At 50.0% G+C, this 23,764-nt stretch overlaps 2 protein-coding genes across 6 annotated transcripts in view; one reads left to right on the plus strand and one right to left on the minus strand.

The window, feature by feature from the left end:
• The first annotated feature begins 1,464 nt into the window (after positions 1–1,464).
• LOC115248102 (placenta-specific protein 9-like) lies at positions 1,465–5,164 on the plus strand. Of its 2 annotated transcripts, XM_029831741.1 has the most exons (4): positions 1,465–1,654; positions 4,533–4,612; positions 4,778–4,906; positions 4,940–5,164. In XM_029831741.1, exons 1-4 carry the CDS (start codon positions 1,585–1,587, stop codon positions 4,955–4,957), a joined length of 297 nt encoding a protein of 98 aa, XP_029687601.1. In that variant the 5' UTR covers positions 1,465–1,584; the 3' UTR covers positions 4,958–5,164. The 2 variants fall into 2 exon arrangements, with proteins under 2 accessions (XP_029687601.1, XP_029687600.1); XM_029831740.1 differs by having other exon boundaries at positions 1,466–1,654; positions 4,778–5,164.
• A 105-nt stretch (positions 5,165–5,269) lies between these two features.
• The window catches only part of LOC101063788 (serine/threonine-protein kinase 32C), a 28,311-nt gene continuing 9,816 nt past the window's right edge, over positions 5,270–23,764 (minus strand). For all 4 annotated transcript variants that reach the window (XM_029831739.1, XM_029831738.1, XM_029831737.1 and 1 more), the window contains 9 exons: positions 14,961–15,134; positions 12,155–12,192; positions 11,931–12,020; positions 11,697–11,800; positions 11,501–11,617; positions 10,440–10,565; positions 10,031–10,159; positions 9,169–9,236; positions 5,270–8,745 (listed from right to left, as the gene is read on the minus strand). In XM_029831739.1, coding sequence (XP_029687599.1) covers positions 8,562–8,745; positions 9,169–9,236; positions 10,031–10,159; positions 10,440–10,565; positions 11,501–11,617; positions 11,697–11,800; positions 11,931–12,020; positions 12,155–12,192; positions 14,961–15,109 — 1,005 coding nt within the window. In that variant the 5' untranslated portion in view covers positions 15,110–15,134 and the 3' untranslated portion in view covers positions 5,270–8,561. The remainder of the gene's footprint in view (positions 8,746–9,168; positions 9,237–10,030; positions 10,160–10,439; positions 10,566–11,500; positions 11,618–11,696; positions 11,801–11,930; positions 12,021–12,154; positions 12,193–14,960; positions 15,135–23,764) is intronic.

The raw sequence follows: 23,764 nt of genomic DNA on the forward strand, positions 1-23,764 counted from the left end.
GTGGATGAAGCTGGTCAAGTTCTCAGTGAAATAGGGTGAGAGGGGGTCAGTGTGTTTGGAAATGACTGTTGACGCATTCAGGAGAAAGCAATGACTCAGTCCTGCATGTTGGCTTACGCAACACGCACAAAAATGTCCAAATCGTTCAAAATGTCCTCAGCTGTCGACGGACTCAGCAGCCTGACCAGAGGATTAGCAAGCGCAACATTTTCCGTCCGTCGGACATTAAATACAGACGTACAGACGGCAGAAAGAGGAGCAGAAATAGAAGGTGAGCAGGTGACCCCGCCCCCAGCAGGCTGTCACACAACCATCAGCGTGACCACCGGACGCCATCGTTCTCACTTTTCCTCAGCTTACATCACTTCCTGCTCTGACAAACATCCTTTGAACCTCTGAGCTTTGTTTTGATCCACTGTTTACTTTTCCCCCAGTTTGGTTTTCTGCTGCTTAACCTGCAGATCTGCTTAATGGAGAAGAGGGATAGAGGGAGGGAGAGAGGGAGGGGAGAGAGGGGGAGAGAGGGAGGGAGAGAGGGGGAGAGAGGGAGGGGGAGAGAGGGAAGGAGAGAGGGGGAGAGAGGGAGGTAGAGGAGGAGAGAGGGAAGGAGAGAGGGAAGGAGAGAGGGAGAGGAGGAGAGGGTGAGGGAGAGAGTGAGAGAGGAAGGGGGAGGGAGAGAGGGACAGATATAGGTAGAGAGGTAGGGAGAGGCACGCAGAGAGGGAGGGAGAGAGGGAGGGAGGGAGAGAAGGAGAGAGAGGGGGAGAGAGAGAAGAGGGAGGGAGGGAGGGAGGGAGGGAGGAGGGGAAAAGGAGAAGAGAGGGAGGGGGGAGAGAGGGAGGGGAGAGAGGGAGCGAAAGAGAGAGGGATGGAGAGGTCAACCCTGTCTAGCTTGATGATCGTGGCCATGTGTTCGTCTGTTCAACTGTTCAATTGTTCACTATAACCAGTCCATTTACCCTCTCTGTCCCAGTATAACCAGTCCATTTACCCTCTCTGTCCCACTATAACCAGTCCATTTACCCTCTCTGTCCCACTATAACCAGTCCATTTATCCTCTCTGTCCCACTATAACCAGTCCATTTACCCTCTCTGTCCCACTATAACCAGTCCATCTATCCTCTCTGTCCCACTATAACCAGTCCATTTACCCTCTCTGTCCCAGTATAACCAGTCCATTTACCCTCTCTGTCCCACTATAACCAGTCCATTTACCCTCTCTGTCCCACTATAACCAGTCCATCTATCCTCTCTGCCCCACTATAACCAGTCTATTTACCCTCTCTATCCCACTATAACCAGTCTATTTACCCTCTCTGTCCCACTATAACCAGTCCATTTATCCTCTCTGTCCCACTGTAACCAGTCTATTTAGGTCAGCTGTGTAACATTTCAACAACCTTCCCGTCCCTCCCAGTACAAATGTCCAGGCTCCTCCCAAACCCCGGAGACATGTGTTGGCCATGTTTTCATGGTGAAGGAGGAGCAGAGAGAGAAGCTTTCGAGGGAACTCGAAGCAAAGAAGAAGGACAAAATCTGAACTGGTTTTGTCCTGTCTGTCCTCTCAGTCTGTCTTTGTCAGGGATGACCATGACCTGTCCCTCCTCTTCCTCACTGGGACTCCTCTTGCTGCTGATTGCTGGTGCTGCAGCAGGTAAGACAGGACACGGGGACGCCTGTCCATGCATGAAAGATTAAAAATACGCATCTTCTAAGTAGTTTAGTGTTTGTTGTGTTGACTCATGTCAGGGTGGGAGTATTTTTCCTTACTCTGTGGCAGGAAGTTGTGCTGGACGCATCAACCTTCTGTGGTTTGCTAGCACTGGTTCTGTGTGGTGATTTGGGGAGTGAAGCTTCAATGGATCCAGAATCATCAGGAAGTCTGAGGATGCAGAGTTCAGTGATTCTGTTGGGGCTCTGACAAGAGGACAGGGGAGGTGCTGTTGTCCAACGGACACTCATGAATTGGAGTTGCATTTAAAAATGAAACAATGGAGACAAAAGTTAGAGAAGATGACAGGAAGTCTGGAATGGAGAGGATGAGTTTCGTGGGTGGATCAGCTGATTTATGGTCCAAGGGTCCTGGGTCTCCTAGATTTGATGTTGGTCGACACATGAGTTTGGTTCCTCAGAAACAGGTGGAAAATAAATTTCTCATTTTGAGCTGGCCTGTTGGATCTGGCTCCTGGATCTACTGTCACAGAGGCTGGTGAGGATCCAGGATCTACTGTCACAGAGGCTGTTGAGGCTCCAGGATCTACTGTCACAGAGGCTGTTGAGGCTCCAGGATCTACTGTCACAGAGGCTGTTGAGGCTCCTGGATCTGCTGTCACAGAGGCTGTTGAGGCTCCTGGATCTGCTGTCACAGAGGCTGTTGAGGCTCCTGGATCTACTGTCACAGAGGCTGCTGAGGCTCCTGGATCTACTGTCACAGAGGCTGTTGAGGCTCCTGGATCTGCTGTCACAGAGGCTGTTGAGGCTCCTGGATCTACTGTCACAGAGGCTGTTGAGGCTCCTGGATCTACTGTCACAGAGGCTGTTGAGGCTCCAGGATCTACTGTCACAGAGGCTGCTGAGGCTCCAGGATCTACTGTCACAGAGGCTGCTGAGGCTCCAGGATCTACTGTCACAGAGGCTGTTGAGGCTCCAGGATCTACTGTCACAGAGGCTGCTGAGGCTCCTGGATCTGCTGTCACAGAGGCTGCTGAGGCTCCAGGATCTACTGTCACAGAGAGTGTTGAGGCTCCTGGATCTGCTGTCACAGAGGCTGTTGAGGCTCCTGGATCTGCTGTCACAGAGGCTGTTGAGGCTCCAGGATCTACTGTCACAGAGGCTGCTGAGGCTCCAGGATCTACTGTCACAGAGGCTGCTGAGGCTCCTGGATCTACTGTCACAGAGGCTGTTGAGGCTCCTGGATCTGCTGTCACAGAGGCTGTTGATGCTCCTGGATCTACTGTCACAGAGGCTGTTGAGGCTCCTGGATCTGCTGTCACAGAGGCTGTTGAGGCTCCAGGATCTGCTGTCACAGAGGCTGCTGAGGCTCCTGGATCTGCTGTCACAGAGGCTGTTGAGGCTCCTGGATCTACTGTCACAGAGGCTGCTGAGGCTCCTGGATCTACTGTCACAGAGGCTGCTGAGGCTCCTGGATCTACTGTCACAGAGGCTGCTGAGGCTCCAGGATCTGCTGTCACAGAGGCTGCTGAGGCTCCAGGATCTGCTGTCACAGAGGCTGCTGAGGCTCCAGGATCTACTGTCACAGAGGCTGCTGAGGCTCCTGGATCTGCTGTCACAGAGGCTGTTGAGGCTCCAGGATCTACTGTCACAGAGGCTGTTGAGGCTCCTGGATCTACTGTCACAGAGGCTGTTGAGGCTCCTGGATCTACTCTGGTCATCTGGGGATGAGGACAACACATGATGACATCTTGAAGTTTCTTCTGGCCCTGCTTAGAAAGTGATGTCGAGAAGCACTGCTGCTCAGCTCATCCTGGTCCGTTGGTTAAGAAGCAAAATCCGGTTGTTCCGCTCCCACAGGTTCCACTTCACCCTCGACCTGTCATGGGGAACCACTTTACAACAGGAACTTTACATCTATGAACTTAGATCAGTTGAGAGATGTGTAAATGTTTCACCTTTTTACTGAAGCAAACTGGTTTCTGATGGAAATGAGGATTTCTCCCAGTTTCCTTCAGGTCTCTCAGACATCAGAGTCCTCGAAGGTCCGTTTTGTTTTGTGGTCTCCTCATCTTTTTTTCCTTCCTTCTTTTATTTTACTAGCATTGGGGTTTTTTATGATGTTTGTTTTGGATTTTCCATCAGAATCAGTCAAGATATTCTTTTTATTTCAATTATATAATAAACCCCTTTGGACATCCATACTCCCCAGCTATTAACGGTTGGCATGGAAACGCCACTGACGTGCTGTGGAAAGCAAAAGTGTTTTTTTTTTTAAAATGTAAAAACCCAAATTCCGCCGCAAGTTCTGCAGGACAACACATCCAAAAGGCCCGGTACTGGGAGAGAACATCAGCATCGACTGTCCTTCCGTCAGCAACGGCTCCATAAATGAAAGAACTCACGCTAATATGAGATTCAGGAATGGGTTGGAGAAATCCGGGGCTGCTCCTGAGGCGCCACAGGGTGGGACGGCGTGCGCGCAGCTCGGCCTTGTGCAGGCAGACATGTTGGTTCTGAGACTTTCCCCAGGATTTGGTGGGTTAGCTCAGCAGTAGCCCCACCAGGCTTGGATCCAGGCTGACGGTTGAGCTTGATGTGCATGAAGATGCAAGGGGGGACCCAGAGGAGCAAGTAAACCACTTTTTTAGAGGTCAACTGGGGGGCAGAGAGACCCCTGCAGGGGAGGGAGGGGGCTCATGTCAGCAGGCACCATCAGCTTCCTCTTATTTCAGTGACCTTGTCCAAGAAACGTCCTTCTTCTCATTCTAAAACAAACCCAACATAATAATAAAAAGCAGCTTTGGGAAAGATCACATCATATGTCGATGATTCCAACACTGATCTCCTGTTTTTTTCAGGGCCGGAGCTGGACCGGAATCCTCCGGGTGCCTGCCAGGAACATGCAAACCTCCACAGCCGCCTGGATTTAGTGGAAAAGGTTGTGGTTCCAGTCTCGGAAGAACGGTTTTAGAATGTTTCATCCAACCGTGTCTCCGTTTCAGCTGCCAACACATTCGTCCTGGAGCGGCATCGACAGCGGCTCACGCTCAGTGACGCAAACATTGTGCTGTCATAACTAACCACGTCCCTGTGTCTCCTGCAGAGAGTGGAGGACACCGTGGGGGCACTGGAGGTTGAACTGGCCTCTCTTCTGGAAGCCATCGAAGCGCCAAAGTGGCGCCCCCTACTGGGCAAACCAGGAGAGGAAACGGTGGACGATGTCCTGGAAGAAGCGAGACGAGAGGTCCGCTCCGCCCTGGAGGAGGCCCTCATGAGTGCCTGAAGCAAATTATTCATCTCTGTGCAACATTTTAGTGTCAAAGTCTGTATTATACTCCAAGTGCATCCAAAATTAAGGTTTTTATTGGAACATTCTTAAAGCTTCTGACTTGTTTTGTGGCCTTTTTTTCATCATTTTTGTGGAAATAGACAGATAACTTTGCTTGACTCTGCTTTGGTCAGCTAAAACAAAAGTTCTGTGTGTATTAAATGCGATAATACTTTTTTTTTTTTTTTTTAAAAGCAAACCTCTACACCTGAAAGGCACATTATTATTATTAATAATAATAAATCCAAGCAGACCACACTCAGGTGCTACATTACTGGAAGGAGATTTATTTCTTTATCAAAGCAGTTAAAGCAGCATTTTTTAAACACATGGAGCAATTCCAGTTGGTACAGTAACAAGTCTTTTCACTGACTCATAGAAATCCCGCGGCACGACAACATCATGAAAAAGAGAATGACATCACGAAGGGAAAGAAAGCGCGTCTTCTTCTTCGGGATTAGTTCTTCCCCAGCAGGGCACTGAGCTTCCAACTGTGTGCACGGCTTTAAGACATCAACAGTGCGATACGCCAGGAGCGCACCCACCGACGGAAAACATGGTTGAACAACATCGGTTTCTGAGAAAACACCGAACAGCATCCAGAGGAGCGGCCCATCAACCACGGCAGCAGTCAGCAAACAGTCGACGGAGCTTTTGCTATGATATAAATACCAGTTGCATCAGACTTGTGTTGGCTGTAGACTCGAATCCGAGCGCCCCTCTCCGAGCTTTAATAATGCAGTGAATTCTGCAGGGGACGAAGTGAAAAACCTGACTGGCATCCAAAAAGATAGAACAGATAACAACGCAACGCTAAAGAGGATCACGCAGCTCATTCCTCTCAGCCAATGAGGGCCTGAATACCGACCATACAGTAGTTATTAAGACAGTCTAGAGGCTAACACTATCATGCTGGTCATATAACACTGGATTAACACTGGAATTTTACAATGTTTGTACAGTTGCAAGTTTACAAATCACACTGTCCAGAAACATTTACGCAAGCCGGTGGCACCCAGTTTGTTTTTTTTAATAGGTATCATTATTATCAGATAAGCACTGAGGTATGCTATCGTTACCTAATGCTCTTACATGCATATGAGCCGGGAGAGCTCTTGCTCCAGGCTTTAGCAAAAAGAAGCTGTAAAGATGCATGCAGAAAGTACAGGGGTCCAAAACACTAATAATTCATCATACGCTTTGGCAGAACTGGAAGAAGCATTTTTATCTACAAAGAAACCTCTTTGTGTGCTCATACTGCATGTTTAGAGTGAATTAAATCCAAAATCAAAAGCATATATTCCCCCTCTTACCCAGAGCGCTATTAGCTAGAAAGGTAGCTTATTCAGACCATCAGGTCGGTTTTTAGGAAATGCCATCGGGTGGTTGTGCACATTAGGGCAACCTGGGCTTTGTGTTAGCAACCTAGCAGGTGATGCGTTGGTGATGTAAAGGGCTGAAGTCGGCATCATGGTTAAACAGACCCGGACACAGACAAACACTGTCTAAGAAACACAAGGACACATTTTTTTTAAGGGAAACCTGCACTCAGAGCACGTAAAACGCTTTCTATTCCGAGTCTGGAACTTCCTTCTTGCATTGAGAATGTGGAGAAGTCTGTGGCGCAACACTAACCCACAGGCAGCCCAAGTGTCATGCGTTCTCCTGCCAGTAGGGGCGCTAACGTCGCGTTGAAAACAAATCACCTGAGTTGTATTAGATTGTTGAAAATAAACAACTCCTGCGGTCGTAACTGGGTGGAAGACTGGCCATCAGCAGACGACGATGCTCCCCAACGGAACGATCTGATATTCCTTTTGGATGAATGACGGAATGATCTTTATCGCACTGATGTTTGGAGATCGCTCAGATCACTGACCTGATACCTGCAAACACCCGGAGGATAAATGTGTAGGCCTGATTCTGGGATAACACTTACCTACTTCCTCTCACGGTCATATTTGCAGTTGAACGGTGAAGCAGCAGCAACAAACGCATGGTCAGGGCTGGACAATATAAAAGCTGTTGCTAATATGCTGGCGTGGTTACCGTCAGGGTCACAAATTATGACCTGTTATCGAGCTCCCGAAATACTGTTCGGACTAACGTAGCAGGGATCGTTGTTTTCTAAACAGCGTCAGTGTCTCCAGGAGCCGCTCCTGATAAACGATGGGACCGTTTCTCTGGCACCGCCGAGCTCGATAGAGCTTGTTATCTTTTCTTTTGTAAAAACAGACCAATCCCAAAGAAAGATTGTCTTCTGTGACTACTGCTATCCCGCGGAATCTCCATCGTTTATAAGTAATTGCTTTCGAAGATAAGTGCAGATGAACCACTCGGTGTTTTCGAACCTGCTTTGTGAGGCTTTTCCATTATCCGCTGTTCAACTCTCTTGCGACACCCTCATCTCACCTCCAGTAAGTCTAGATACTCGCAACATGAACGTGGAACGGACGCCGGATGTTGTACTGGGGGGGGAAAGACGCACAAACACACTCGCTTCTTTAGAAATGATGATGCAAATGGTAGAAAAGCTTTGGCCTATTTCACCTACAAGTTGTGCCTGCACACTTGGAAAGAAGAGTTCGGTGAAGCTTTGTGAAGCTTCACGCAGCTCACGATCCCACATAAAACTGTGGTGAGTTCAATAACCTCCGCTGAATTCTATTTACACGGGTTCGGGTTTGTCCTGTGTTTCTTTAAGGTGGACTTTTGCTACATGTTCCCAGGAGATCTGACCGGGAATAACGGGCGCCGCCTTAAACCTATCGCTGTGAACGAGCACGTCTGTACAACGTGGACGGCTACACTTGTGAGTTCAGCCCTGGTGGAGCTCTACGGGGGGCGGGGGGGCTACACAGAGACCATGAATGAACACAGTGATCGTGCTAAATGTGTAGAAAATCACTGCTAACAATCTACAATCCTGAATTCTGCTGAGGCGAAACTGTCAAACACCGATTCCGCAGCGAGTCAAGGCTTTGGGTCAATGAAGGTGGAGGACAAGGCTAACGTTCCAGCCCCGTTCCTTTTTACCATTTCCTGTCAGAAGCTACCCTGACGCGCTCAGGTTTCAACCCTGCCAACTGAAATGTGCCATAATGAAATCAGGCCTACAGCCGAAGCAAAACCCAGATTTGCGATCGCATCTATAAGGTCGCGCCGGCGGAATTTTTACCGACTGATGCGAAATTTCCTGGAGGGACCGAGGAGCGTGAAGCCAAGGAAGCTGAGGGGAGGCTCGGCGATACCGTACGAGAGAGAGCCCGTCGTTCTGAATTATTCAGTCGTCTCCAGCGCGGCGGCTGACCTCAAACTGTGACTCCCCACTTTTTCATGCTGTACTACAACATTGCATAGAAGTTAGTTAGAGCTTACTCTAAGGTACAGGAACGCTCTGCCACTTCGCCGTCCTCATACCAGAATTATGCTACCATAGGAAAGAAACCGAAAGGAAAGACAGAGGAAAGGGTGGGAGCCATCTCGGCTCCTGCGTCCCATCCTCCTCCTGTTCTGGGCTACAAACAGAAGACAGCCAGGGGGATCCCACCACATGACCTCAGCAGCTGCCTGGGGAGGAGCAGACGGAACCACACATGCTCAGTTTGGAGGAGGACTCGGGCTCCGGGTCAGGTTCTGGTTCTGGGGCGTCTTCGTCCGTGGCGGCAGCTTCAGCTTCTCCGTCTCCGTTAGCATCTTCGCGTGCCGCCTCCGACTGACCCTCCGACTGACGCCGCTTCAACCTGCAACATCAGACATAAAACCACATGAGGGAGAAGATTCTGATGTACGTTACTGACTCGATGTCCCGGAACGGGCACTTTTACATGCGTGCCGACATTAACGAGCTGTAGTTTCCTGGTTGTGTGTCGTTTGTTGAAGGCGTGTATGATTGTCACCCGTGTCTCGTTCCCATGTGCCTATTTAAGCCACGCCCCTCTTCCTTCCTGTGCCACATTGGTTTTGTTACTCCTGGTTTTGGCCCCTGATTGACTCCTATGTCTGACTGTGTGTGGTTCTTTTCACTTCTTGGATATTCACCCCCCCCCCCCCCCCCCCCCCCCCAACCCCATCTTTGCTCTGTCCTCCTTTTACAATTACCAAAACTGCTGACCATTAATTTATTGCTTGGTTAAGGAACGACCACATTAAAGGGGAGTTCTCACCTCTCGCGGTTGAAGATCATGAATTCTTGCTGCACCACTTCAAGGCACTCCTGTAGGTAGTCGTTCTCCTGCAGTCAGCACACAACAGCGCCATCAGCGCCCCGAACACAGGCTAAAACGTCAACGTCTCAACTGGGGCCCTCGCTCTCCTCCTCTGCTGCCCTTTTTTTTCCCTGCCTAAAGAACTCATGAATTGTTTGTGAGCCTCCGCAAATTGGATGTTTGGCCCGAGACAAAAATAGAAGCTCGTATATCCGAAAGCACCGGAGGCCATGACAGCAGCCGAGAAGACTTCATAATTTAATCATCTTGGTCATAATCTCGCACGCACACACACACACGCGAGTCTCATAAGACGCTATTGTGTGAGGCTGACGTTAATAACACTGATGTCATGACGACGGCGCGAGGCGGCGGCTCATCCACACACCTCCTCCATCATAAATGAGGAGGGAGACGCTGAGCTCAGGTCAGCTGCAGCCGTTATCTTCCATTAAACATGAGGATTCGTTTCTTCTATCGGTTGAATGTGTCGTGTTGTGCTGTCTGGTTTAGGACCAGAACCCTCAGAGGTGGACCTGCCAGCGGCTGGGCAGCAGACACCGGTTGGAGCTGTGCGCACTGGTAAAAAGGGTCTAATTCTTTGCCTCCTCTGTATTTTACAACTGTTCTGTGCACGTCGGTGCACAAGATGTCTTCAGGGTCGTTGCTTCTGTTTGAAAGCTACAAAAAACAGGTCTAAAGACCCGCTTGGTTTCTCATTCAGGGTTTTCCATCTGTGCCACATTTCCCGATGCTCACTAAAGCTGCACAACTCCGAACGGCCTCACAAACGCGTTACGCGGGTTTTACGGCCACTCACAGACTGCGAATCCTTGCTGTTGTCTCGGGACCTGTTCTTCGCCAGCCTCTTCTTCTTCTTGTGAAGAGGCCGCGACTCCAGGATCATCTCCTCCAGCTCGAACGTGGGGTCACAGTGGAGGCGACCTTTCTGCAGGAGGGACACCGCAAACCAGACGGTAAACCAGGCCGCGAAGCTCGTACGTTGCCAGGCAACAACTTTAAACAGCCGGGATGCTAACGATGCAAACCGTCGCGTTATGGAACGCCAATGCCCACGGACGAGAAAAGTAAGCCACAATTATAAATTCCAATGAGATAAGTTTCTCCTGCATTATTAAAGAGCTCGACAGGAAGGGAGTCTTGTGTGCTTTAAAGCGCGGCTGGTGTGTGCGTGTGCTAACACGGGCGCGCCGCTTCTCCACACTGACATTAGGAACAAACCCGGCCTCCATCTTCTTCTCGTACACGGCGTCCCAGTCGATGTCGGTGAGGTAGGGAGAAGTCTGCATGTCAGACAGGCTGGAGAAGCGGTGCTCAGGGTTCACCGTCAGAAGCTGGAAGGAAAACACACACACACACACAGCAATGTCACCCTCCGAGTCGCACACTATCACCCCCCAGGACTGCTCTCCTCACTGACAGTCGCAGCTACAAGGTAAAACAAGAGCATGAGGGAAATCATGCTTGATATTTTCACTTGAATTTAAAACATATAGAACAAACACTGTGAGCTGATAATATAATGGCATTCTTCCTGTTAGCAGGCGTTAGCAGTACTGATAAAACTGCATGTTTGTGTCTGTAAGTGCCACCAGGCTGCTGATACGGAGGATGTTTAATCGGATTACTTGATCAGATCCCTCCTCTTGCCAGCCAGTAACGTAGAATGAACTAAGGCGGCCAACAGGGGGCAGTATTGATCAGACCAGCCACAGCAGAATTACAGCCGTCGCACCGATCGCGAAAACTTTTTAGTACAGAGAAAAATAAAAGGTCAAGGTGGCGTTTCTGTGCAATTATCACCGTTTGATACATAAATCTTGTACTCCTCTGAAAACAAACAATCCAAATAAAAAGGCACGCTGGGTTTAACTGGTCTCCTGCGTTTTATTCTCTTCTGCTGGTCACATGTTGACTCCTGCAGGGCCGATTAGGTCTGTCTCGATGGAGTCCAGACAGGGTAATCGATTAGCAGCCGAGCGGAAGAAAACGAAGCTAGAACGCTCAGCACGCGCACGCGCTCGTGCTCTGCCAAAGAACACACGGCCAGAGATCTTCATCCCTGCTGATGACGAGGAGCCGGACTCCGGCCTGAGTGCGCTAGCAGCAGGGAGGTGTGGAGCGCATTTAATCCCTCCAACGTTATCTGACCTGATTTTCCCTCCCGTCTTTGCTCAGCAGTCGGTGTTCGCAGATGGTTGGATGGACGGACAGACCGTATTAATATCACTTGGGCTCCACCGGAGACAGCTTATTATGTTCATCTCACCTTCCGCAAGAGTGCAACCAGGTCCTTCGGCCAGGCCGGGCTGTACTGGACGCTGATGGTGCTGAAGAGTTGAATCAGAGACTCCACCGAGTTACTGGCGTGGATATCATAGGGCCTCTGGTAACGGAAGGACCAGGGATCAGGGAGGGGGGGAGGACAAATGGACACGTGTCTCTGACATCACGTCATTCCTCACCCATCCGCGAAGGACCTCAAAGACCGTCACCCCCAGTGACCACCAGTCCACTTCGAAAGCGTAACCAGTCCCGCCGTTTACAAAAGACTGGAAGATCTCTGGGGCTTAAAGCAGAGAAAAGGGAAACACAATAACCTTTTAAACCACTTCCTGGTGTAGCAGGGAGGCAAATATTGGGTCTGTTTCATTAGAAAACATGTGATGAGAGGATGCTTAGGGGGAAAGCATCGGTACCCATGTAGGGCTTGGTTCCTGCTAACGCCGTGGCTCTCTCTCCGTCCTTTATGATGGTGGCTATGTTGAAGTCTGTCAGGTGAGCGTGACCTAAAACAAGCAAGAGAAAAGGAATAATGACTAACATTTAAACTGCAGCTTTATGCAATCGGCCGCCGAAGAGTGGGCGGAGCCGTCATCACCGCGTCATAACATCACGGTGTGTAAGGAGGCTCGGGCCTCACCTCGCTCGTCCAGCAGGATGTTGTCGGGCTTGACGTCCCTAAAGAGGACAGAAAGGAAAAAAAAGTTTTTTGCAGCATCGACGCAGGCTGGAAACATTATTGTCATTTCAGGCATTTGAAAAAAATGGCCCTTTATTTATTTATTTTTTCAATTTGCACTCGATCCTGTGGGGGTTTGGGTGAAGGGGGGGGGGGGGGGGGGGGGGGGGGACTGGGTTCACATGTGGAGCATGTGTGAAGAGCAGGTGGAGGAGAGACCATGCACTTTAACATGTTCTGCATGAGAGTGAGACAATTCCCGCTCTCTCTATTTCAGATGCTGCCAGAATGCAGGAGAACCAGCAGGAGAACCAGCAGGAGAACCAGCAGGAGAACCAGCAGGAGAACCAGTGGTCCGCCTGGAGCATCACAGGTTTGTCTGGTCACCCGTGCAGCAGACACACACCAACACACGCATCCCTTCCGAGCCCTCCACAGCCAATTAACACAGCGCACAGAGCTTATTTAATTATGCCACACGTCACCCCCGTGTGGAGAACACAGGCGGTCCACTGAGAGCGTCTCCGTTTCCCCAGAGGAGCCATTTGTTCTTCATGGCTGTGCAACTCTACACTGATGCTGATATCATCTGCAAAAAACAGCCCTGGAGGAGGCGGAGTGGGTAAAGGCGCCACGGTTCGGCCCCAAAGAACCTGTTCTCCTCACGCCAAAGAAAATAAATGTCCAATTAATTCTTCAACATTCTGGATGGAGGTATTTTGAGGTGTTGGTGGAAACAGGTGAAGCAGCCTGGCGGCCACAGCGGGGGGGGGGGGGGGTCTCTCCCCTTTTTCCTCATAGGACCAATTTTACCTCCTCGGGCACGGTGGCAGCCGACTGTTGCTAGGAGACCACAGACCTTCTTCCTTTTGTTGCAACCAAATAATTGTACAGAACTCTCCTGTCAAAAACTTACAGGGTGGCACTAAATTGTGGAGCCGAGGCAGAGCGGTGATTAGTCGGGGCTTCGATTTCACTTCTGAGAGCAGCGAGAGCGGCGGAGGTAGACAAATCCAGTCAAAGTGAACACAAAAATGTGGGGACCGTCAATAATCTAATCTGGACGGTGTCCGAACCGCCGTGGTCCTGACCTTCTTATCAGTTCTGCTTAAACTACAGCGGTGAGATGGACAAAAGTCACACTGAGGATTCAGGTCTCTGGAAAGGTACAGTTTTGTAATGTTAGCATATCAAACTGTTTTCACCGTGTCAGCAGTATTACTGATTATTACACTGCACACACACACACACACACACACAGGAGGAGAGAGCGTGTGTATAGAGTTGTTTGATTGTAAAATTCAGCCCCGGGGAGGTTTTGAATAAGGTTCAAACAGTTTTCTTTCAGCCATCTGTGGCTCCAGATCTGCAGCTCTGTTACTTACTGGACGGCACAGACCCGTCCCGCTGTGCTCAGCACATTAGCATGAAAAGCTGTGGACAGCAAGGTCAACCTTTGGAAACGACGGACGGCAACAATTAGGGAAGCACAACCGAGCACTATCATTTATTCATGCCAGATCACATAAAAGGGGGACGGGAATTATGGGAAAAGCTACGTCGCTAACACGACAGCGGCGTTTTAGGCCCGACTCTGCTTGAACAACACAAGATTGCTCGTCACGACTGTCACTTTTCAGTGTGACGGTTGTTGGGTTTGGACATGTGGACCCAACAGATTCTGTCAGGCTGAGCCGTCTGGACTCTTCTGGTCCTCACAGACCAAACAGGAACGCCACTTTGGCGAGCGCGACCTAATGCTTCGAATCGGGTCGGGGCTATATTTACACGGCGGATCCATACTAACGATCACGAACATCACGTGCTGGCAGCAGTCAGAGCTCACAGCTTGTGCCGCGGCGACCCTTATACACCGAGAACGTTGCCTCGGCGACCCCGACATCGACAAGGCGGGGCTGCTCCAGCAGGAAGCCCACAAAGTCAGGACGCACGGCTTAACTCAGCCTCAGCATATTTCTTGTTGACGTGTATGTTGTTATCCTGGTCAGCAAGACAGAGTGTGTGTGTGTGTGTGTGTGTATAGGGCTAAATGTGGAAATTGGGTAACACAGATTAATGTATAGAGTTGCAACGTGCACTGGATTGAAGGTCGTCAGACACTTGGAGTTTTTGGCCCCACAATAGAATCGGGCCCCCCCCCCAGATCAGATAATGTGAGTGTGGAGCACTCTGAAGAAGAGACTCGTTCATTAATAACACCAACCACCCTCACTTGATCTTCAGAGAGCGAGACGGATCACATAACAGGCTGAAGCGGTGATTTGAAGTGACAATGTGACAATAATCATTAATCATTTAATCCATTTTACTAAATCCCAGAAAATAGGATGCCGAGTCCAACAACTGGAACCGCGTCTGTGAAACCGATTTAAATGCTCGGACGGAACTTTAAAACTAACAAAAGCTGAACTCAGAAATGGTTTTAGACTCTTTGTAAGTCAAATGCATCAGTGACTCTCAAATCTGACAGAAGTGTCCCTGGGAACGCTTTTAAATGAGGAAACAAAAGAAAGATTCGCAGAAATGACCGTCTTGGAAGTAAAAGCCAAAGCTTAAAAACAGACAGAAAGAAAGAAAGCAGGCAGTATAATGAGCGTGGCAGGTCGAAGCGGCAACACGGGTAATCCGGCAATAAAACTGCAGGTGCCGGTTGAATGTTTGTGCCGGAAACTCTGGATGTTGATTTCAGAGATGTGGAGCTGAGAATCAGAATCAATCATCTGGCTGTGTTGAGCCACGGGGGTACCTGTGGATGATGTGCTGGCTCTGCAGGTAGTCGAGGGCCAGCGTCATCTCGCACAGGTAGAGTCTGGCGGCGTCCTCGCTGAACTGGACGCCCTGCTGCAGGTGGTAGCGCAGATCTCCGCCCAGCAGGAGGTCCACCACCATAAACATGTCCTCCTCGTCCTGGAATGAGTACCTGAGGGCGAGGAGAGGGCGCGCTGTTCACTCGCCGCCCAGAGGGGATGGAAAAACAAGGTACAAACAGACACAGAGCGCACAAACACACCATATACAGGTAGCAGCTTACATGCAGCCCTCACACACACAGCATAAATATTCACAGGCATCTGCAGGAGCCCACAGGCTGAGGCAAGCTCATATCAGTGTGCAGCCACAGGAAAGCCTTCCATAATCATGCATCTGTCTGGAATTTGGCACGTTTGACTCAACAACCCTCGTGCCTTCTGCATATGTCGACGTGGGCCCGAGGCGGCGCATGCACGGGAGATTAACGCCCACTACGACCCTGGTAACGTGACACAAACGGCACATGGCCGATGTCAGGGGGGAGCAGTCTGAGACGGCCCGTCTGCAGGCTGCTGCGATTATTCAGAAGAATTAGGGGGAGCTGCAGTTTTGATGGATGAATAACAAGTTTCTCCGTTCGTGGAAGGAAGGAGAGCGAATAGATGAAGATCTGAAGGTGGATCTGAAGTCCTGATATTGAGCGTTCAACGCCCTGCGGGGTGTGAGGGTCAGGACCTGCTGCCGGGCCATCGACTTCTTGAGGTGGACTTTTTCTTATTGCTCAGCTCAGCTCTCTTCACGCTCTGCTGATCGACAGCAACACTTTAGTGATTAATCCCAAGAATTAATCACCCCTAGTAACACGTTCACTTTCAGCACTAATTAGAACACACATCTATATAGTTCCAAAGTTTAATTGAGTGTATTTATTATTATATGTTGCCTCAAAATCACCCCTTGAAGGTCAGCTTATAGTATTTTGTTGGGCAACAGTCATCTATTTGTTGAGTTGAGCCACAGATTCAGAATCATTGTCTCCACGTTAGGTTTTGTTGCGTTATTGCTTGTTTTGAAACCCCGACGGCGCATCTTCGGCGCTGGCCCAGAAAAGCCAGGCCGACCGCGTGATTGATCGCGCTCAGGTGCAATTTCCTGCGTCTCTACGAGAGCGCTGAGGGTCGCATTAGCGGCAGAGTGAGAATCATTTCATCTCAGCCAAAGATGACTGCCACAGAGGAAGAAAAAAGAGGAGAGCAAAGAGTGATGCCGGCTCTTTCTCTCGGCTCTAAATTCATTCGTGAGAGGGCTTAAACAATCGCTCAATAGATACTGAATAGAAGGCTATAAATCTGACATTTCTGGGGCTCGTAACGCGGCTCCCGCGCTAACAGGAGGTAAATATCATGCACATTTATCCACGTGGCCCCTGAAGACAGAGGAAAAGGAAAAGGTCTAAGTGAGGAGTCCGGGTCCAGGACGTGTCGGACCAAAGATCAGCGTGACCGCAGATGGCAGCCCCAGGGCGCCGTTTATTGTTGGCGAGGTTTCCGCTGTCACCCTTTTTACCGCCTCGTTGGTCACACCCTCATCCTCTATCCTGCTGACAGACGAGCTTCCTCTGAGGCAGCCCTCGTTATCTTGCCGTCCCACCATCCAGCCTCGCCCGTCCAGCCTCGCCATCATATCTAGGCTCCTCAGAGGGACAGAGATTGCGGCAGCCCGGCCCGGATGTCGCTCCCTCCTCCCCTTTCCACCGAGGTGGCGAGGAGATGTCAGATAGGGGCTGACGACGGCAGCTTGGCGAGGCTGCGGCGCTGACGGGCCGGGTCACCTTTAAGGTTCCCGTTACAGAGAAACTCCAGCCCAAAGCTTCGCTCCATTTAACCAGAGCTTGACATTCATCGCTGACAATCCCAGGAAAATGGACTTTGCAGCTTCGTGCCAGGAGGAAGGAAAGCTGGCTTCAAAGGTACGAGCGCGGCGTTCCTGCGATTCACTGCTTTTGAAAGCATCGGCGTCACTAAATTCCAATATTTTCGGGTCTTAACGGAAGCTCAAAGTGGGTCTGGAGGCTAAATGCCTTCATGATTCTTCTGAAGACTTTTGTCTCTGGTGGATTGACAAAATCAAGAATGCAGACGTCCAACCAGCCTGAACAATCACATCCAGGCGGGACCCAAAATAACGGAATTATTATAACGGAATAGTCCACAAAACCTCCAGAAAAAAGGGCAGCGATTGCGGAGGTCAATGCCAACGTTAACTCTGTATGACAGCGAGCTTCTCACCCTCAACCCGATGAGACATCAACCCCGAAGAGGCCAAACAGTTCCACACAACATGTTCCACTTCCCACACGTTCCTGGGAATCCTCACATATAGCCGGGATTCCGCACGCTTCCCCGCAGAATGACGATGAGACCAGCTTATTTTTAGCCGGGAACACACCAGCTACAGTAATGTCGTGTGCTGGTTCTGATTGGGGATATCAAACGGAGTATTAATGACACAACAATGAGGAGATGATCGATCGGGAAGGAATGAAATAAATGATGCATTCCTGTCACCTGAGCCCACGTTTGTTTATTCTACGGTGGATGGAATAAATGAGCTCGTGTGTCTTCAAACATTAGCATCTCTATGACACTGTGTGTGTTTGCGTGTGTGTTGTTTGATGAAAATTGAAAAGAAATTCTGTGCAATACTTCAAATAAAGTGTTTGTGAGCGACGGGCAGTGAACTTGGGTTCTAGCTCATGTCTTGGGTTTTAAATTGTACTAAATCCATGTAACCAAACAGTTACTGAGAGAAAATGTGTGTTAATTGATGCTTAACTAATGCTTCATAGTGTGTCCTTAACTGTTACGCAATAAACAAATTGTCCTATAAGACATAACTGCTCAGTTGTGTTTAATGTAAAATCAGTCATAAATGTTTAAAACACATTAACCTGATAATTATTGACTTTTTTAAAAATTCTGCATTTTTAAACGAAGCGACACCTCAGACGTCCACTGTTGCCAACGAGTGTGTTCGGAGGTGTTTTGTAAAAACATGCAATGTATTCATTTAATTGAATCAATTCCTTATTTTAAAACGCTTAAAAAGCAATTTTGAAGTCTATCTAAGCTATTTCTCATTTGTAATTACAGCTCTGACACCTGTTATTGCCGTTGTCCACCTGTGTTCGTGGGGTTCTTATTCATTACTTCCCGGCTGATGCTTCTAAGATGGCCGACGTTCCTCAGATCCAATGGAAATGTCAACATTTGCTTCTCAGATCACAGTTTTACCGCCGCCACCGCTGCTTTTCTTTGGCAAACTTGAATGTTTCCAGAGGAGGAGGAGACCACGTGGAAGCGCCAGAACAGGACCGGGCTGCAACAGTCACGCAGACCCGGAGAGGAAGGTTAGCCGGCCGGAAGAAGTACAAGAACAGGCTGAAGTAATCAGGCCACAATGACAAATGAGTCCAGGGAAGCAGGGAAAATAGGGAGGGAGGCAGAGGGCCGGAGGAAGAGGAGAACTAGTTTGAGGAAAAGAAGCACAGGAGAAACAAGAGGTTCTGCTGGCTGGTCCAGAAAGTTCGACCGGCCTACATAACGCTGATGACAGAGGTGTGTTGTGCTGAGCTGCCTGCAAGGCTCAATCACGAGATGCAGCCACGTCCCTCTGAGGATTCCTGCTGCCTCCCTCCAACCAGTCCTGAAGACACCTCCACTGGCCTGCTTTCTGCCCCCCCCCACCCAAAAAAAAAAAGGTTGTGTTGGAGTTGAACTGAGGACACCGTGAAATGGAAATAAGAGGATATTAATAGCAACCAAGCATCGCCGCTCTTGTAAAAACAGTATATTTTGGTGATTTACCCTCATTTAGGAGATTTTCAGTGGCGCCGGTAGCCCAGAACATGCTGTATCCCAGGTTCAGATCCCACCATTACGGGAAATAAGACCGACATTCGTGGGTTCCACCAGCTCCCTGGGAAGCGTTCCATATTTAGCTGTGGACGGGGATGACACAAGGCTGCGTCCTCCCCCCCCTGGGCTTCTTATACCTGCTGACAGGGTTTATACAGGCTAATATCTGCCACAATCTCCTAAAGTCTTGCTCTCACGCTGCCTTTGAATCAATATTCCTAATGGAGGTTGAGCGCGGCACCACCGTCCTCGGGCCTCCTCTTTGCTCACTTTCCGAATCTTATTGAATTCACGGCTGCTAAAAGGACAGCGTCACTGACTTACTGCTTTTTTTGGCCTTCAACAGCCCAACGCCACCCCCCGAGACCGCGCTTAAAGCTCTGTCTCTATGACAAAAGTTGCCACGACAACCCGAACTGCCCTCAGCGCCGGGGCCGAGCCCATTCCGATCCATCTGTGGAACTGGAGGGGAGAACAGATAATGCTGCTAGACTGTGATCTGTTGTGATTCGTCTTGCTTTTCTAATGGAATCACGCGCTCCCGGCCAGCCGATGAAATTCATCACCCCAACTTTGTGTTGGGCTTCTCTCCACCCCCTCCCCCACGCCGTGTGCTGAGGTCTCAAACACGCGATTGAGGGAAGGCAGAATTTAGCGTCCGCAAAGCGTCCCAAATCCTCGCAAGGCGCTGTGTGGATCCTGCCTGTGCTGCAGATGTTAGTCCTTTTCCTTCCTCCTCGATAATCTTCCCGCCGCACCCTCGACTCCTCCGCGCCTCTATGGAGCGAGAGAACGGTCACAGCAATTACTGTGGGCTGCAAACCTGACACGGACCCAGCTTAAGGCAGCCTCTAGCAAGGATTCCGTGTGGGCTTCCTTAGTGTTGCTGGCTAATGAATTTCCCCCTCCCAAACGGCACGGAAACGTTGGCAAACGCAGAAAATTCCGCAGATCTCAGAGGAAGTAAAACCCTGCTTCGACAGGAGGCCCGGTCAGGGGAGAAACAAAGGAAACACCGACAATCCTCTTAGCCTGCACATCTCTGTCTGACCAAACAAATCAATACTAACTTTCTTAGAGCCGTCATGTGCACCACCACCCCCCCTTCCCTTGCCTGCTGGTATCTACTCAACACGCCTCGACCACGTGTCCATTACTAGTTTAATAAAATGCCAAGAACCAGAAAGGCCGTATTGGACATGTTTGTGGATTGGGGTGAACCAATTTGGCTCGTCCTCCGCAGCACTCGTCACTCTAATCTCATTACAGCCACTAAAAGGAGGCGACAGCTAACGAGACGAGAACAGACACAACACATCGCGTGACTGGGATGGAAGTAGCACATTAAAGAAGCAGTCTGCTGGTCTCCAGTGGTTCTGAGACTGAACCTCATCCAGCTTGGAGAGAAAAGGGAAATGTTTTGTCAAGGATGGGTGACCCAGTCCTGCTGGAACCAGGAAGCAGCCAGGTCTTCTGAACTAGTTTAATAAAATCTGGAATGGCAAGTAACTGACTGCCTGGTTAAAAGGAAAACCCGGCTGGATCACGGATCTGGATTGTAGCTCTCGGAGGCCTGGGGTTGCTCATCCCTGATGTAGGCTTTGGAGTTTTAATGTTTTTACAATTAAAAGTAAGAAGTGTAGTGTTGAGTAATTGTTTCTGAATTAAAGCGCATTAAGAGAATAAACATGATTCTCTATCTCTGGTTGGTCAGATCACGAGGGCGTGTAGTTTTAATTACAGTATTTTCACGACCATAAAGCGCACTGTCTCAGTTACGGGTGCTATTTCTACGGGCGCTGATCTTTGGTCCGACACGTCCTGGACCCGGACTCCTCACTTAGACCTTTTCCTTTTCCTCTGTCTTCAGGGGCCACGTGGATAAATGTGCATGATATTTACCTCCTGTTAAAACATACATAAGGCGCACCGTATTATTAGGCGCATGCTGAAACATACAGTAAAAATGACAACGGAAGTAAAACAGTGAGTTTCGACACAATTATTGAAGAAAATATTCATTCTTCCGCCACAAAACCATCAAAGTTTTCATCTTCTTTATCTGAATTAAACAGCCTCGCTATTTCAATGTCCAACATCCCGAATAGGAATTCTTCATCATCTGAATCGGACTCACCGACCGGTTCATCCATGTTGGAGATGTGGCTGGGCGCGGTTATCTTGTCGCGGCAGTAGGTGCAGAAGATGGCCACCCTCTCCTGGTTAGGGTTAGGGTTAGGGAAGATGGCCACCCTCTCCTGGTTAGGGTTAGGGTTAGGGAAGATGGCCACCCTCTCCTGGTTAGGGTTAGGGAAGATGGCCGCCCTCTCCTGGTTAGGGTTAGGGAAGATGGCCGCCCTCTCCTGGTTAGGGTTAGGGTTAGGGAACATGGCCACCCTCTCCTGGTTAGGGTTAGGGTTAGGGAACATGGCCACCCTCTCCTGGTTAGGGTTAGGGAAGATGGCCACCCTCTCCTGGTTAGGGTTAGGGTTAGGGAAGATGGCCACCCTCTTCTGGTTAGGGTTAGGGGACATGGCCACCCTCTTCTGGTTAGGGTTAGGGTTAGGGAACATGGCCACCCTCTCCTGGTTAGGGTTAGGGTTAGGGAACATGGCCACCCTCTCCTGGTTAGGGTTAGGGTTAGGGAAGATGGCCACCCTCTCCTGGTTAGGGTTAGGGTTAGGGAAGATGGCCACCCTCTCCTGGTTAGGGTTAGGGTTAGGGAAGATGGCCACCCTCTTCTGGTTAGGGTTAGGGTTAGGGGAACATGGCCACCCTCTTCTGGTTAGGGTTAGGGTTAGGGAACATGGCCACCCTCTCCTGGTTAGGGTTAGGGTTAGGGAACATGGCCACGCTCTCCTGGTTAGGGTTAGGGAAGATGGCCACCCTCTCCTGGTTAGGGTTAGGGAAGATGGCCACCCTCTCCTGGTTAGGGTTAGGGTTAGGGTTAGGGAAGATGGCCGCCCTCTCCTGGTTAGGGTTAGGGTTAGGGAACATGGCCACCCTCTCCTGGTTAGGGTTAGGGTTAGGGTTAGGGTTAGGGTTAGGGAAGATGGCCACCCTCTCCTGGTTAGGGTTAGGGTTAGGGAAGATGGCCACCCTCTCCTGGTTAGGGTTAGGGAAGATGGCCGCCCTCTCCTGGTTAGGGTTAGGGTTAGGGAACATGGCCACCCTCTCCTGGTTAGGGTTAGGGTTAGGGAACATGGCCACCCTCTCCTGGTTAGGGTTAGGGAAGATGGCCACCCTCTCCTGGTTAGGGTTAGGGTTAGGGAAGATGGCCACCCTCTCCTGGTTAGGGTTAGGGTTAGGGTTAGGGAAGATGGCCGCCCTCTCCTGATTAGGGTTAGGGTTAGGGAACATGGCCACCCTCTCCTGGTTAGGGTTAGGGTTAGGGTTAGGGTTAGGGAAGATGGCCACCCTCTCCTGGTTAGGGTTAGGGTTAGGGAAGATGGCCACCCTCTCCTGGTTAGGGTTAGGGAAGATGGCCGCCCTCTCCTGGTTAGGGTTAGGGTTAGGGAACATGGCCACCCTCTCCTGGTTGGGGTTAGGGTTAGGGAACATGGCCACCCTCTCCTGGTTAGGGTTAGGGTTAGGGTTAGGGAACATGGCCACCCTCTCCTGGTTAGGGTTAGGGAAGATGGCCGCCCTCTCCTGGTTAGGGTTAGGGTTAGGGAACATGGCCACCCTCTCCTGGTTAGGGTTAGGGAACATGGCCACCCTCTCCTGGTAATCCGCGGGCAGCCGCTGCGCAACAGTTGTCCTTGCATGTATGGAGAGATGCCGCCTCCTCGTAAAGCGAAAACACCAAGACGGACTTCCATGGAAGTGCTCAATGTCCATTTCTTCAGCAATCGCTTTGGCCTTTTGTGGAATGGTGACAGTAGAGAGGCCCCTTCCAGTTGTTCGCTGTTCCACAACCAACTGTTCCACTCGGTCTTCCAGCTCGGGCCACCTTGCTTTGTTCCCGCGGAAACTCAGCTTCGTCTTCCTCACTTTCGTTCACTTTCTTGTTTTCTCCACTTTCTGATCATGGACTCATTTCCATTAAAATGTCTTGCAGCTGCTCGATTGCCATTTTCAGCCGCATATTCGATGGCCTGCAGTTTAAAGTAAGCCTCATACGCGTGTCGCTTGACCGGCGCCGGGGATCCTTACGCGTAGGTGTGCCGCTAATCGATGGGCGGAGCGTTTACCGTAGTGCACCCACCAAAGACGCACAGCAGATTTTGGAACTCAGTCCACACACAAGGCGCTCCATATTATAAGGTGCTCCGTCGATTTTTGAGAAAATCTCAGTGTTTTAGGTGCCTTATAGTCGTGAAAATACGGTAAACACTGGAATACTAATGCTAACCTGTTTAAACAAGAAGGTAGTTCACTGATGCAAAGCCTCAACAAGCCCACACTTAAGGAGCCCAAAATCTCAGCTCATCGCTCAAAGACTGAATCCTAAATTTTTAAGTCTCAACAGTGGAATTATGAGATTAAAAGAATCAATATAGCATCTTAAGCCACACCCATAACTCCAATAACTCGGCGTTTCGGGCATTTAAAAACTGTGCGGGACGCAGAACGTGAAGAAAGAGAGCGGAGCAACACATGGAGAACTAGAGCACAGAAGGCTTTGGCAGCCATGTACTCCTGCGGGGATTTACACTATAAAAAATACACAGACCTCGGACTGTACTCATTAAAGCGCCCTGGGCTTTTTTTGGAAGCGAGCGGCTCTGCGGGCTGAAAACTCCTGTCGACCAAACCGGAGTCGTTGCCGAGTTGAAGGGAAGACGAGACGAGGCCGCTTCGACCCTCCGTCCGAAGCGCGGATAACAAAACATCTGTTGTCGGCCGGCTCCAGCAATATCGTTCCCCCAATTACAGCAGA

The sequence above is a fragment of the Takifugu rubripes genome, unplaced genomic scaffold, assembly GCF_901000725.2.
Source record: "Takifugu rubripes unplaced genomic scaffold, fTakRub1.2, whole genome shotgun sequence".
Lineage (NCBI taxonomy): Eukaryota > Metazoa > Chordata > Actinopteri > Tetraodontiformes > Tetraodontidae > Takifugu > Takifugu rubripes.